The following is a 17,231-nucleotide window of genomic DNA, read 5'->3' on the forward strand; positions in this document are numbered from 1 at the left end:
TTATAGCTGGCAAAGTTTCTCGTAAGTATCCTCCTTCTGCTCTTTACCTATCTTCTTACACTAGTCTGCTATGCCTGAAACAGTTTTAAGACTTTTAAGTTTATTCTTGCCTCATTACAAGTTTTACCAGGAATTCTGCCTCAAGATCCACTTTCATAAATGCAGATCTCCACTGAAACCTCCACTTTAAATCCTGTTAGGAAAATCCATCTCCCCTATATATTAATACCCAATAATCTACAGAAATTGTCACCTTCCTGTCTGGACAGCTCTTTAGAACTCTTCTAAACACTTGTACAGTATCCACCAAAGGAATGATCTCTTTCACGCTACACAACATATATTTATATACCAATATTTTCCAGTTGGATATAGAACATTTGCAGTCTCGTTACCTACTGTGATCTGGCACAGTTCTATGTCTTTGCATATGTTCTCCACTCTGCCTACAATGGCTTCCCATTCCCACTCTTCAGACAAACATATGAGCCTTTCAGTTTTTTTAAATTTCACTTCTTTTCAATATTATCATTTTATGATACAGTTCCATAGACTCCTGGAGTTTCCCTTATTCCCTCCCCAATACGCCACCCCCCAACAAGTTCCCCTAAGCATTATGAAAGTATAGTTGTTCACACGCAATCATATGTCCATCATTGCGGATATGAACAACAGCACAGAGTCCAGCATCCTATTGTCAAAATACAGTAAACAGTTTCATTGGGAGTCCATCTTTATCTAGAAGTAGAGATGCATACTGCATTGTATCCTCAAATCTGGATAGCTTAGTCTCCATTTCACAGTTACTGTACATCCCCTTAAATGAAAAGCCACAAAACAAAATCAACAATAGGAAGAAAAATATAAATTTACAATGTTATAAAGTTAAACCACATGCTACCAGATATGATAGTCTCCATTACACAGTTACTATACATCCCCTTAAATGAAAAGCCACAAAACAAAATAAACAGAAAGAAAAAATGAAATTTACAACACCATGAAGTCAAATAACATGCTACTGAATGACTAATGTCGCTGAAGAAATGAAAAAAAAAATGATGAACCTTCTTGAAGATAATGATGCTTTTGTATAAGCTATGAGTCACTGAAAGATTTAATCAGAAGAAAGTGTTTTGAAGAGATGAAACTAACCAAAAAAAATCAAAGCCCATGAGATACAGTTTCTGCTGATCTTTGTTGGTGAAATGTGTCTACTATATGCAACAAACAGTTCTGGGTAACCCTCACACCTGACAACCAGCAAATCAAGAACTCTAATAGTGGCACATCAGGCATTGTTTCATATGATGTAGCAAAGAATTTAAGACTGCAGGGACAACAGTGAGCTGTACATATGCTGAGCTCAGAGGGAACTCACCAAGCTTATTGGATTGCACTGGTCCCACAGGAAAATAATACCGACTGTGGCATTGTACAAGTCAAAATACGTCCGTATGGCCCTCAGACCTAACATCCAACAGGTTCCAACAAGCTCAACACCACCAACAAGCTAGCCATGTAGGACAACTGGTGTCTCCCTAATCCTGAGACCTGCTCCAACCAGAAGCATCAAAAAGGTTGTACAGACAACTGTGTGCCTTCAGCACAGTATCACAGCAGGTAGAGACTGAAGAACCAGGACCTGGGGCTACAAAGCCCATGGTGGAAATCTAACATAAGAACCCAGACCTGGAACTCGCTGCAGGGAGTCAGGAACAACTGACTACAAACAAAGAGCCACATGCCAACTACAATAAGTAAAATTGAACTGTAGACCTGTGGGTGACACAGCTTAGAAACTGACCCAAGGAGAAGAATCTGACACCCAGAACTACAATGGCCAAGAACAAAAGAGACAATGGCACAGTGAATATTACTGAAGACTCCCCTGCAAAGGAGCAAAACCCTTTGCCAACCTCAGAACTAACTGAGGAAGACATCGAGATAATGGGGGATACAGAATTCAGAACACTTGTTATAAAGCTTCTTATCAACAACCAGAAGTACATAGCAGGCATTGAAGGAATTTAAGGAATCTGCTACACAGCAAATAACAGCAGTCAACCAAAGGAAACCTGATAGATCAGAAATGAAGAATACAGTGGAGCTAACTAAAAGTACAGTGGAGAGTCTCCAAAATAGAATGAAGGAGGCAGAAGAAAGAATCTCAAAAGTATATTTCCTGTTACCAGGGGAAAACAAACAAAAAGCTGGAAGCAGAGCTAGATCAGGCCAAAAAAAAGTATTCAAGAATTGAAACACACTATTAAAAAGCCAAATGTAAGAGTTATGGGAGTCCCAGAAGCTGCACAAAGAGAAACTCGTTTTACAGATAAATTTAGTGAAATAATAAGGGAAAATTTCCATAATCTAGAGAAAGAATTGGGAAACAACATCCAGGAGGGACACAGAACTGCCAACAGGCTTGATCAAAAGCAATCTTCACCAAGACACATGATTACCAAGCTCTCTTCAATCAAACATAAGTTAAAGATCCTTAAATGTGCTCATGAAAAAAATCAACTGGCATATAAAGGAATGCCAATTAAACTCACAGGAGATCTCTCACAGAAAATTCTATAGGCCAGAAGAGAATAGAGTGACATAGTCTAGATTCTAAAAGAAAAAAAAATTGTCAGCCAAGGATAACATACCCAGCAAAACTTTGTCTTTGAAAATGAAATAAAATTATTCCAAAGTAAAGAAATGTTAAAGGAATATCCTCTTCCAAATCTGCTGTACAAATGATACTTAAAAGTGTTCTCTTGACAGACTTTCTACCCATGTTCCCAAAGCGCTCTCATGACTGCACAATGGCAATTACCTTCTTGTACTTTAGAATAATGCTTAATGCCTCTATCAACCCACAAAGCTCTATCATTCTGAGGGGAAAGATTATAGCCTTTCATCTAAGAATTACCAAAACCATCATACAGGAGGTTTGCAATAAATATACGTTGAATGATTGAATGAAAGATTTAAAAACTGGATACATAAAATGGTACCTAATAAAAACAAAGTATCTACAATATTTCAAGATAATGGTAATACCATTACAATTCCATTTAATACAGATAATGCTGAGTCTCTACCATTAACATTGACTGCAATCTGACACTAAATACATATAACCACAGTGAAATGCCACCAGTATAATTATCACTAATAATAAGTCAGACTACTGGAAATAATGGAGGTGGGAAAGACTGAATTATGGGAAAATGTTAAAGAAAGGGAATTTGATTACTTTCACATGTATACTGTAACAAACTAATTAGCCAAGCAGTGCTAAGTGCCAGTCCCTGCTGATATGTCTAAATGAATAGAAAATTTGATCGCTTTATATTGGTACATTCATTGTACTAATGCAAATGAGCAAATCTAAGCTGCCTACAACACTAGCTTCAACACCTGTTTTTGTTTTAACTCAACCTATATCCAATTACCATGAACCCTAAGTTAATAAGACTTCATTTAATAAAATTTTACTGTCATCTAACCTAACCTAATATCGTCCCTAGACTCCAACTATTAATTTGGATTACATATGATAATCTTAGAAGATAGTTCATTGAAGCTAGGACATTAAGTACATACATCTTAAATATCTGCATCAACTCAGTCAATAAAGCATGTATCAATGCCCAGGAACTCTTTAAGGTTTCTAGGAGGGAAAAATAAATAAAACATGGGGTTCCCTTGAAGAATTCTTTTCATGAGTTGTAATTGTATCTACTAAAAATTCTCCTTGAAAACAGCTTAAATTCAAGACAAATTCAACATGAGTATTGTTTCTCAGACTTGGAGTTATTTGTGTATACTAGGGCCACTGATATCTGTTCATTAACTTTGTAATCTGCTACCCTGCCAAATTCTCTTATGTGCTCCACTAGTGTCTTGATTGAGTCTTTGGGTTCCACTGTGTATAAAATCATGTCACCTGCAATAGGGATAATTTTAATTCCTCATTTCCAATTTTAAATCCTTTAATTTCTTTTGCTTCTCTAATAGCTCTAGCGAGGACTTCCAATATTATGTTGAACAGCAGTGGTTAAAGTGGACATTCTTGTTTAGTTCCAGTGGAAAAGCTTCCAGTCTTTCCCCATTTACTATAAATCTTCTGTTGGGTTTTTTTTGTAAATTTCCTTGATTTTGTTGGAGAATATTCCTTTTGTACCTATTTTGCTTAAGGTTTTTTGCATGAAGTGATGTTGCATTTTATCAAATGTCTTCTCTGAACTTGTAAGTACCAACCTTCAACTGTCCTGAAACATTGTCCAAAGACTGTTAAATCAAAAGAAACTAAGAACTCTCTGGTGAGTACAAGCTCCATGTACTCAACAATGGATAGTGTAAGTCATATAACCAAAAACACAAACTCATTCCTGATATTCACTTGGAAGCAAACCAGCTCATGGTTTGCTATTGGGCTTATGGGCTTATTCTAATTTTTCCCAAAGTATAGCCAATGCTGTGGCCATAAGAGAATAGTAGTACAGCTCTTACCTTACTTCTAAGGCTCTTTACTAAAAATACTACACCACAAGGCTTCCTTTTACTGCCCTAAGGACACAGGGAACAGACTGACTTCAGGTGGTGGATATTCAAAGAACTCAGTAGCAACAGGAAACGTGCAAGGTCCAAAGACTCTTTTTTTTGGCAAGTTCTTTTACAGATAGAACACATTTTCTTTTTTTCAAACAGAAGTAACTTACAGGCCATTAAAATTCACACATTTCCTATTCATTTCTCATGTTAAAAAATGGCTATGACCTGAAGTAGAACTATCACAGGATTTACACAAAATGTCAACTTTTACTATTTGATAATAATACATGAGTTTTAAAAGACCAGCAAGTCATGGGCCATAAAACTAACCACATATTTAACTTCAAATGGCTCAATTATTTTTACAAATATTTGTACACTTTTGCAAATGGAAGAAAATCCCTGGAAACAACCAAAAGGCCAAAATAAAATCATTAAAGATTGTAATCACTCCTATACAGCAAGATCTTCAGTCAGATTTAACCACCAAAATATACAAAGCAAATGAAATTGCTCAGTGCCATAAAATCTAAGTAAAAGCAAAACAACACAAAACAAAACAAATATGACTCTATCCTGATTACCAAATGATAGCAAAAAACAGTAAGTTTCAAGGTTTTGAAAGAAGCACAGAGTTTTCATAAAATGCAACTGGTTAAGATCATTAAGGGACAGGGAAGAAGTTATACTTCTTGAAAACCAAACGTATAAGCTTTTGCTCTTTATCATATTCCATTTTATAAATCATTCAAAAGGAAATCTATATACCTTACACACCGTACTGAGAGGTAGTCTATTTAAGGTGAGATACTAGACTATTACATCATTCCATTGTCAAGCACTTCAATCTATCTGAAAACTGCCACTGAGATGAATGTGTCAGTTCTGCTAACTAAATATTTATTCTTGCTAAAACTCTTAACTATAGAAGAAAAACATATTTTCTCAGATTTTAAAATCAATGAGAAAAAGCCTTGATTTCCAACACAGAATAAACTTGTTACCAGGTATTTTTTCCTACATATGTTTATAAGACCTAAATGTAAGCATGTGATAAAACCCATAAGGCTTTTGTAGAATCACAAAGCTATATAAAAAATAGCTTTACTCAATATCTCTATTACTCCATAAGACACATTGTTCCATATAAACACCACTGGGAAGCCCAATAAAAAGGGAAAGGTAGAATAGATATTATGGATGGTTGTATGAGGTGAAAGAGGAAGAAAAACTAAGATGTTGGGCTAAGAGTATCTGAAACAAGACACAAGCAATTTCGCGGAGGGCGCTGAGGAAAGTTGTACTGCGGTTCAGTTGCATTTTCAGGAATCAGAATACTACTCATGGAAACAGATTAGGATCTCAGCAATTGAGATGTCACCATGTTCAATTCACATGTTTAAAAATCCAAGTCGGGCCTGGCGCGGTGGTGCGCAAGTGGTTAAGGTCCTCGCCTTGCATGCCTGGGATCCCATATGGGCGCCGGTTCTATCCTGGCGGCCCTGCTTCCCTTCCAGCTCCCTGCCTGTGGCCCAGGAAAGCAGTCGAGGATGGCCCAAAGGTTTGGGACCCTGCACCCTCGTGGGAGACCTGAAAGAGGCTCCTGGCTTCGGATTGGCATAGTATCGGCCGTTGCGCTCACTTGGGGAGTGAACCATCAGATGGAAGATCTTCCTCTCTGTCTCTCCTCTCTGTATATCTGCCTTTCCAATAAAGAAATAATAAAAATAAATCTTTTAAAAAAAATGCAAGTCAATCAATATTTGTTAAGTTCCTTTTCTCTCTCTTTTTTTAAGAAAGCTGTATCAGGCTCAGACATATAACTATCCAGAATCATATTACAAATATATGTCATTTATCAATTATGTGTTCAAAACATAATTTGATATCATCCTTGAATAGGGTCACTTAGTCCAGAGAGTCACAGCATTACTTAATTAACTCTGTAGAGCTCAGGCTTAACATTTACTGCCACTGGTTCACAGCAGATGTGGCTAAACCCTGGACCAATCACCACAGTAGCAAATGGCTCTCTGATGGGGAGGAAATCAGGCCACTGGATAGGACAGCATATGAGCTATAAAGTCATGTACTTCTGCTTCAGTCAAATGTAAGCACTTCTAAAGGCAACTGGCATCATTTGCATGAAAATGTAGGAAAACGGCTGTCCTTAACAGTATCAAGAAGGCAAACAATTTTATTTAAACATAATAAAAAAGAACATGACCCTTACCAATTGCCATTTCAAGGGAGAATGAAACTAATTTTGAAAACAACAATATTTCCTATAGACTTATCTCTGGCTCTTGACTCCTGTTCCCACAAGTACAGACCTTGCTAGAGAACCTTGATGGCTCAAGTACTAGGGTTTCTGCCATTCACGTATGAGAACTGGGCTGAGTTTTCCGCTCCTGGATCAGCCACAGCTACTTCCTAACCCTTACTAGCATTTGAGCAGCAAACTAGCAAAAGGGAGTACCTTTTCTCTCTGTAACCTCTCTTTCTCTTTCCCTCTCTCCCTCTCTGTCTTGCACATTCACTTTCAAGTAAATAAATAGAATGTTTTAAAAAATGTATAAGGATTATTAATAACTATTAATAGCATTTTGGATATATAAAAATAAAATTTCCTATTTTTTCCTCAAATATTTATTGATTTATAGTCTTAGCTTTGGTAACCATATTCTCACCATTTCAATATCATTGTCTGAATCCAGGTAAGTCTCAAATGGAACTCACAAGGCCAGACTCTCTTCAGAATAAGTGTAGTCTTCCATGAACCTAAATGTACTGAACCTAACAGAAACGATGAGAGATCAACAAATATTCAAACTGTGGAAGAGGAATGCATCAAAATAAGGTCTATTTATACCAGGTAAAATTAATAATAGGGACAATACCAAAACATACTTCAAATATGTCTCTTCAATTCCAAACTTGCACTACACCTCATAGAACTCTTACAATAAACCGAGTGTCTCTTATGCACAATATATAGTTGGATAACTCTCATGTAGGCAATAGAATTCCACTAAACAACACTAGAACACAACCCTGACTCCTAATTTTACAAAATCATTTGTTTAGCCTCATTTACTAAAAAGTTTATTTTGTCTTTAGTATCAAATCCCATGTGAATTTGAGCCACTGACTGTCTTCTACAAGCATAGAAGCACAAACGCAGGTGAAATATGCATACATGTCACATAGTCTTCTCAACTAAATCAAGGATAGAGAAATCATTCCACCAAGAAGAGATTACTGCTAACTCATTTCAGTTTTATATATTTAAGCATATATTGATAATTAGAAAACTCATTGTTTCAAAATATTCAGACTGTCTTTTTAACTCCTTGTTCTGACAGCTTAAGGACAGTAAAATAGTATAAAATGACCACTTTAAAAGAAAAAAATTAGAGGTAAAAGACCATCTTCTATTTATAGGCCACTTTTTTTTGTCCTACTTCAAAGTTTTTATGTCTAAATTCCTATTAGTGATACTGTCTTTGTATCTGCATGGATTTGGGAAACTAAGTATTCCACTCTACCATCATCTTACCAGCACAATTTTACTGGATATTTTCTCATTTGTTTCAAAACCACCCAAAAAAATGATCAAGATAACAATAGCATATTTACCTAAGCTTTTGGTATTGTATCTTAATAAACTGGTATTTTAATAAATAATTGAAACCAGAAAATGCATCCCAAGCTGTTCCATTTCATGGAACATGGAAAAAAATGTGCTTATTTTTTAAGATTCATTTATTTATTTTTTTATTAGAAGGTCAGATGTACAGAGAAGAGGAGAGACAGAGAAAAATCCTCTGTATGCTGCTTCACTCCCCAACTAGCCACAATGAATAGAGCTCAGCACACCCAAAGCCAGGAGCCCAGAGCTTCTTCTAGGTCTCCCACACAGGTGCAGGGTCCCAAGGTTTTGGGACATTCGCCACTGCTTTCCCAGGCAACAAGCAAGGAATTGGATGGGAAGTGTGGCAGCTGGAACAAAAACCAGCATCCATATAGGATCCAGGTGAATGCAAGATGAGGACTTTAGCCACTAAGCTACCGCGTCAGGTCCAAAAATAATGTTTATCAAGATGCCAGGATGCCCAAAGGCTACCAGCTACAGACTTGAAGTCACCTGAGCTGAGACAACCACATGGCAGCTAGAATGGATAATGAAATGCCAGTTTTAGCATTTCCCATAGGATAAAAACTGAGAACCTTTGCTTTATATTTTAGGCCTATTTAAGTAGCCACACTTCCATTATAAGGAAACTATATTTCTTCTGGGGGACCCATCCCACCCTTATTTCATAAAAACCAGTGGCAAAGATAATCTGAGCCCTGAAGCTTCACCCACTTCTAATCTACCCAAGATTGATAACTAGAATGGCCTACTTTCCTATCATGACTGAATCAAGGCCATTTTCTACTTCCCCCTTCATTTCAAGTTGTAACTATAAGGTATAAGGCTTTGGGCTTTCAAAAATTCAAACAAGGAAGAGACAAAATGTACCCTAAATACACTCTATACACTAAGACAACTACAGATGGATTTCTATTATTTGTAACCCAAAATTATAACCCTAAAATTCAAAAAATCAAATTTATTTCTTGAGTGTGTGAATGTGCAGAGATAGATATTTTATATCAATGGGTAATACAGATCAAAGCAACCAATTGTAAGCCATCAAACAAAATAATCTCTAAGCACTATATGACATTCACTGATCTAAAGAGATTATCCTACAACATGTCAATAGTGAATAAAAGCACTGAGTATTAAGTGGAATCATTATAAAAAAGTAAAAACAGAAATAAAGTAGGAAGCAAGCTGAGATAATTAACATTATGCACACAAGATGAAATAGTTACCATGAGTCTGTTATGATGCACTGTGGAATCAGAATACAAGTATAAGCAGAGTGAAAGCTTCTTTCAGAAATCAGCAGTTTGTTTACTTGTCAAAAAACATGACAAGTTGGGAATAAAAAAATTCCAAACACAATACTTTGATATCTTAAGCAAATACATTTATCCTACCTCTACCACCATTTTTTTTCCACCAGGAAAACATACTTTTCTATTAAAAGATGAACATGAAAAGAAACACAAAGATGCTGATACAGTGTGGTTAATAAAAATATCATAGTTACTTAGTTAGGAACCCCTTCCCTTCAAAAGAAACACATTCTAGAGACTCTTCCAATTGAGGGTAGGGGGAGCCAGATTACTATGCTAACTATTTGGCTAGTTTAAAAGGTGGGAAAAAAATGTTTCATTAAGCACCAATTGGTTTCTCATTTCACTCTAAGTCCTATGCAGATAAGGAAAGATGCATGCCTTCACATTCAAGAAGAAATAAGTCACATACACAGCAGAGACACAGTGATTTCTAGCTTATTAAACAATTGAATGAAGATCAAAATGCAAGAATTTAGAAATATATTAATGCTTATTGCATTGGAAAGTTTTCTGAATTGACTAATCTGGATCTACCTTCAAATTTCAGATTTATAACTAAAATGAATAGTTTTCAAAATGTTCATGGAAAGTAGCATGCATGGATTTCAAAAAATTTTGTGCCAAAACAAATTTATCTCCCAAATCCAATTTTTCACAGGCTTTCTAAAAGGCCCATAAATAACTTGAAATGGATTACAACAGTAAGTAAAAGCATTATAGAACAGCAAATCAGAAGACTCAAAATAGCACCACACGTAGATTTCCCTGCAAAATGTGCTTTCATTAAAGAACTGCCACTCATAAGTATGTATAAAGTCAAAGGAGAAAGAAATTTGGACATTAACAACAATTATAGGAGAAAAGAAATCAACCCATAATTTAAACGTTTCAGTAAAATAATCATGAAGTAATAATAATCAACAATTCCAATTATGAAGCGTCCCCCTCCGCTCCATTATTTATCATTTTCTTATTTTACCTGAGAGGAGTCCGCTTCAGCCAATTCTGTAGTGATCTTCAGTATTCTGTGAAGATTTTGTCCTTTATCTTCAATAAGGAGGTAAGCCAGCAAAAGGAAAACAGGCCCAGGAACCACGGTAGTAATAGGCAGCAATGACTCCACTGAAGCCAACCAGTCACTCACTGCAGACTCTGCTCTCATCACTTCAAGAATCCTCCAGACTGTAAATAGTGAGCCATACAAGCTGGTTATAGGGAATGCAAGCTTACATGAGCTCTGAAAAAAGAACACAAAATAGGCAGGATTAGATGAGAAAAATATTTTTTTTTTGCAGCTAAAACTTCTTTTTTATTATTATTATTAATAACATTGTATTATGTGACACAGTTTTATAGGTGCTGGAATTCTCCCCACCCCTAACCTAACCCTCCCCCCATGGTGGATTCCTCCACCTTGTTGCGTGACCACAGTTCAAGTTCAGTTGAGATTCCTTCATCGTAAGCATATACCAAGCAAAGTTCAGCTTAGTGGCTAAAGTCCTTGCCTTGCACTCCCGGGATCCCATATGGGTGCCGGTTCTAATCCTGGCAGCTCCACTTCCCATCCAGCTCCCTGCTTGTGGCCTGGGAAGGCAGTCGAGGAAGGCCCAAAGCTTTGGGACCCTGCACCCACGTGGGAGACGCAGAAGAGAAAAATATATTTTCTAATGTCTGACATCCACATAATTTTTCACAGTTTATTATAATAAATCCTTCCTTCGAACAAATGAATACCAACTTTGAATTCCTGCCCTATCTACCCTACACACTTGAGATCATAAGATTACACAGAAAAAAACAATTCTTGGTGAGATGCTAGGGGCATCTATTACAATTTTTCTTTCCACCTATCATTCATTTTCAGTTAAGGTTTACGGGGTAAGGGAAGCAGACGGTCAACACACAACATCTACAGGCAACAGAGTTTGGAAAAATTCACTTACACTAAAGAAGTATTCACCAACGACAAAGACGACAGAACCACCACCACATTTAGCCAGCTACAGACACTCACAAGACACAGACCGGGGCCATTTAGCATGTTGATAGAAACAGAGTTGCTTCAGCTGGGGCCTGGGATTTCATTAATACCTGTGAATAACTTCTACAAGAAAAAAGCCTGACAGCTCTGTACTGAAACAATGAAAACGTTATGCTGAAATCCCTCTAAGAAATACCTCCACATGGAAACAGAGTACCAGCCCCGCACGGGGCTGTGTGTCCTAACAGCTGAGGAGAGGCCACGGAAACCGAGAAGCAGAAGGCACTGCCTGCAAGCACAGTCATTACACTCCCAGAGAGGGGGATGAGATGAAGTAGAACTCTGCAGATTATAATTGTCCAGTTATTAAAGGATGATTTACATGGACAAGAATATCGACAGACAGGAAAGAAAGTAAAAGTTAAGCTTCACAAAAAATTTTAGCAACAGCTGTGTTGAGATACCATTCACTTACATTATGATATGGAGCTTTTTAAACGTTACCACTCAGTTTTAAAATTCATAGACTTATGGCCAGTGTCCTGGCTTGAATCCTCCACATTCAAGGGCTGGTATCCCATGTGGGATTGTGAGTAGCTTTTTCACCTTGACTCGTTTTCAAGGTTTATCCATGCTGTAGTGTGTTATCAATACCTCATTCTTTTATCACAAGATATATGTCATTGTATAGAGACACATATGTTGTTTTTATTCATGCATCTATTAATAGACACTTGGGTTGTCTTCTTTTCCAAGGCATTATGAATAGTCATTCTGCCAGGAAGACTTGTATAAAGGTTTTAGAGAAAAAAAAAAAAAATATATATATATATAGAGAGAGGAAATAAATATAAGATTTAATTAAATAATACCTATACTTAAGTAGTTGTATGTCTCTAAAAACACCTTTTTCTCAAAAAGCTGAAATTCTTTAGGTGCATAGATTCTACAGACTAATGACAAACAGCCTTGAACTTGAAATTTAAAACACCAGGATTCAACACAACCATGCCAGCCACGACCCATAATGAATTTAGTCTTACTTTCCTCCTCTGCAAAACTGAATGACTACTGGGCCCGGTGCCATGGCCTAGAGGCTAAAGTCCTCACCTTGAATGTGCCCGGGGATCCCATACGGGTGCCGGTTCTAATCCCGGCAGCTCCACTTCCCATCCAGCTCCCTGCTTGTGGCCTGGGAAAGCAGTTGAGGATGGCCGAAAACTTTGGGATCCTGCACCCGTGTGGGATACCTGGAAGAAGTTCCTGGATCCTGGCTTTGGATCGGTATAGCATCGGCCGTTGTGCTCACTTGGGGAGTGAATCATCAGATGCAAGATCTTCCTCTCTGTCTCTCCTCCTCTCTGTATATCTGACTTTCCAATAAAAAAAAAAAAAAAACTGAATGACTACCTTCTCAGTGGGGAATTAAGGTGCATGTGAGACAATATCCAGTGAAGCACCTAGCAAAAGGCCTTAAGTTGCAAGACACAAAAATACTCACATGATCACTGTCATCCTAAGAAGAGAAAAGTAAAATTGGTAACTATGAGTATAAAAGAAAATAATTTGGAAGTCACCATGAAACCACAAAATGCATCAAGATAAAATATTTAAAAGACTCAAACATTATCATATCCAGATGTGAAGATGCAATACAGTAGGCATCTCTGCTTCCAGACAAAGATGGACTTACAATGAAACTGTTTACTATATCTCGACAATAGGATGCTGGACTCTCTGCCATTGTCCATGCCCGCAATGATGGACATAACGATTGTGTATGAAGAACTATACTATAATAATGATATAGGGGAACTCAGTGAAGGTGGAGGGAACTGGGGAAGGCATATAAGGGAAATTCCAGGGCCTGTATCATAAAATGATAATAATAAAAAGAAGTAAAAAAAAAGGAGGGGAGGGAAACTCATACAAGTACAAAATGAAAAAGAAGAACAATCCTACACAACTTTAGTATTAGGTCTATGTTTAGTTCTGTTTTTTATTTGCTTGAAGCTATCACAGCAGGAAGAAGGCACAACACTGAATAAAATGTCACAAAATGGACCCACTGAGTAACAGCTATGGTTGGGATGGTCTCAAGACCAAGATGCTATCAAGGGTATTCTATTGGCACCAGCTACCAAATCCTGGCCCCACTGCCTGGGGAACTATGGCAGTGCCAGGAGACCGTCAAATCTAGGTGTTCAGAAATAAGGATGATATTATAAGAATTATATGTGTATAATCAACAACAAAAGAAAAATAAACCCAGAAAAATAATTTAGGGAGCAGGAGTTTGACCTAGAGATTAAGGTGATAGTTAAGAGACCACCTTCAATATCAACATGCCTGAGTTTGACTTTCAGCTCTGCTCTTGACTTGTTCCTCCTGCTAAGGAAGACCTTGGGAGTCAGTGAGGTAGGCTCAAGTGACTGCATTTCTACCACTCAATCCGCTCTGTCTGCTGGGAACACTTAGGGAGTGAATCAGTGGATAGGAGTTTCCCTCTCCCTCCTTTCCTCCCTCCCCTTCCAAAAAAAAATAAGGTGGTGGGGGTGGGGTGGGGGGAGAGCAGGGGAGGATGATGCGATGGCTCAATGGTTAAATCCTTGCCTTGCACACACGAGGATCCCATACAGGCCCCAGCTCGTGTCCCAGCTGCTCCACTTCCCATCCAGCTCCCTGCCTATGAGCTGGGAAAGTAGCAAAGGATGCCCCAAAGCTTGGGAAACTTGCACCTACATGGAAAAACCAAAAGAAACTCCTGGCTTCCAATCACCTCAGCTCTGGCCATCACAGCTACTTGGGGAATGGGCCAGGAGACAGAAGATTTTTTTCTCTGTCTCTCCTTTTCTGTGTAAAACTGACCTTCCAATAAAAATAAATAAATCATTAAATATATATACAAATTTTAAAAAATATTTAAGGAGAAAAATGACTTACATGATCACTAAATGGCTGGAAAATCTTTTACAAAAGTAAGATGTTGGGATTGGTTTTCAAAAGCTTTTTAACAACAATGCTCAGATACATTAAGTATTCACAGTAAGACAGACATCTGATACTACTTAGGAAATGAATATTAGCAAACAATATAGATTTTCAATAACCACAAGAATACCATTCATCTACAGTAGTGAGTAAATATATTTAACCACATGGAGATAAGAAAAACAGAGATTCAGACTTGGAAACTCTTAAAAGGAAAACTGGTTTTTTATATAAAAAATATTAATTATCCACCACATCGTAAGACTGAAAGCATCTTTCCAGCCCTACTCTTCCATGAAGTCTAGACAACAGAGAAGCAATTTGGAAGTAGCTGTTAAAACCAAACAACAACCCTATCCATCCTCAGTCTCATTTCATTCACATAATAATGAAAGAAGCAAAAGACTTAGAAGTTCACAACTTTAAATCAACAGCTCTTCTGAAACAAGTTTACTTAAAATTATTTTAATGTTTCCTTGTAAAAGTGAAATACTACTGCTATTTATTCCGGAGTTCAACAAAAAGGGAGGCAGGGGAAAGGATAAGGATGGCAGTATAGTACAGAGGCTCACGCAGTATACAGGTACTTCCAACACACAAACCACCTAACATCTGAGGAGGCAACTGCTGGCAGGAGCTAAAACCAAATAAATCTATGGCAGACTAAATTTTAGGATGATAATTTCATATGGCTTGTAAAAGTTGTTACATATATCCAAATGGCCCTTGGGAGAAAAAAAGATTCCCCACGCTTGCACATAGCCAAGATCTGAATTTCACCTCTGCCTTCTGCTACCTGTGTAACCTTGAAAAGTTCACTTCTTTGATCTTGGCTTTCCCAGTTTGCAAAGTGAATATTTTTCCAGAGTGAATATTTTAAGAACGCCATCAAAAAATACAAATAAAAACCACAAAGAAGGGCCCTATACACAGCTTAGTGGCTATATCCTTGCCTTGTATACACCAGGATCCCATACAAGCGCCAGTTCATGTCTCAGCTACTCTACTTCCCTTCCAGCTCCCTGGGAAAGAAGCAGCGAATGGTCCAAAGCCTTGGGACCCTGCACCCACATGAGACCTGGAAGAAGTTCCTGTTTACTGACATTGATCAGCTCAGCTCCATCTAATAGGTGTCATTCAGCTTTAAAACACACACACACACACAAATGCTACTTCATACCCATAAGCATGGTTAAAACAAAAAAGGTAACAGTAGTAGTTGCAAGGATGGAGAGGAATTCGAACTCCAACATATTGTGAGAGAAATTCAGAATTATGTAGACCTTTGGAAAACAGTATAGCATTTCTCATTTAATCAGAGTTGTCATATACCTAGCAATTCTACTCCTATAAATAAATATCCAACAGAAATGAAAATGTATATAAGTAGAAAAACTTATGCTTGAATATTCACAGCAGAATTATTCATAACAGCCAAAAACTAGAGACAATTCAGAAATTCATGAACAAGTGAACTGAAAATAAATGTGACATATTCATACAATGGATGTGTACTCATACATGTTACTACATTGAATGAGCCTTGGAAATATTACACCAAGTAAAAATATGCCATTTACAAACCACATGTTAAATACTTCAATTACATAAAATGCTGAAAATAAAATCTACAGGGAAAGAAAACAGAGGTTGTCCAATCTGAGGAGTGAAAGAAAGGGTACAGTCCTTTAAGGAGTAATAAAAATGTTTTTCAATTGGTTGCAGTGAGGGATATAAAATCCCATGAGGTATTTAGTGAATACATCAAAAGCCGTTATTTAACCTCTCCATGCTTTAGTTCCCTGTTAGGCAAAATAAGACCAATAATCCTACCCACTTCAAAAAGCATGTGGTAAAAATAAATGAGCTAATATGATCAGCAACTTAATATGAAGTCCGCACATGCAAAGTGCTTCTTAAGCAACTTTGTAAGCAGGTGCTTTGTTACCAACTGTGCGATGGGTCGGAGAGATTAACTACTCTAAAGTTTCACTGCTGGACAAGAAAACAACGATAACCACCTATTTCACAGTTATTGTGAAAGATATGAATTGACTCATGTATCAACTCCTGGCATGCCACACAGGCTAAAATGTTAACTTTGGCTATAAACAGGACAATGACAAACAACTGAAAATGTTACAAGACAAATATTCAAAATGGTTTTGCTTACTTGAAAGTAACTCTAAAAGACAATTACTTAATATTGTATTATTACTAGGGATCACGTCTAATTTAAAGATACATACACACTCAGATCAAAGATGGTCTCCCAATGAAACTGTTGAATTTATCTGGACAATAAGATGCTGGGCTCTCTGCATGGTCCATGCCCGCAAGGATGGAATTATGACTGGTTCTGAGCTGTACTACTGTAACAATATGGAGGAAATCAATATGGGGGGAGGGCTTGGTGGAATCCCAGAGCCTATGGAACTGTGTCATAAAATGAAATAATAAAATAAATAAATAGCATCATCAGAGGCATACCTAAAAAAAAGATACATACACACATACATACAAACACATACGAATAAACTACAGTAGGTCCTTGCTCAAGTAACTCAACCATAGATCCTTCTGTTACACTAAAACAATTTTACAAGCATAAACTTTATCCTCCAATACAATGACAGAAATTTGGCTAAGTCTACTTTACGGTTTCAAGTCACAAATCCACCCTGGCTTCCCTTCCAAAAATCTTTTCTGATTTTGTCTTATTTGTTGCTTCAGC

The 17,231-nt window shown here is 37.2% G+C and overlaps 1 protein-coding gene across 3 annotated transcripts in view; it reads right to left on the reverse strand.

The window, feature by feature from the left end:
- The window catches only part of FOCAD (focadhesin), a 232,601-nt gene that overhangs the window by 144,416 nt on the left and 70,954 nt on the right, over nt 1–17,231 (reverse strand). For all 3 annotated transcript variants that reach the window (XM_040963884.1, XM_040963886.1, XM_040963883.1), the window contains one exon: nt 10,505–10,762. In XM_040963884.1, the coding sequence (XP_040819818.1) occupies nt 10,505–10,762 (258 nt within the window). The remainder of the gene's footprint in view (nt 1–10,504; nt 10,763–17,231) is intronic.

Source organism: Ochotona curzoniae, unplaced genomic scaffold (genome assembly GCF_017591425.1).
Source record: "Ochotona curzoniae isolate NIBS_2020 unplaced genomic scaffold, NIBS_Ocur_1.0 scaffold_3208, whole genome shotgun sequence".
NCBI classification, from domain to species: Eukaryota; Metazoa; Chordata; class Mammalia; order Lagomorpha; family Ochotonidae; genus Ochotona; species Ochotona curzoniae.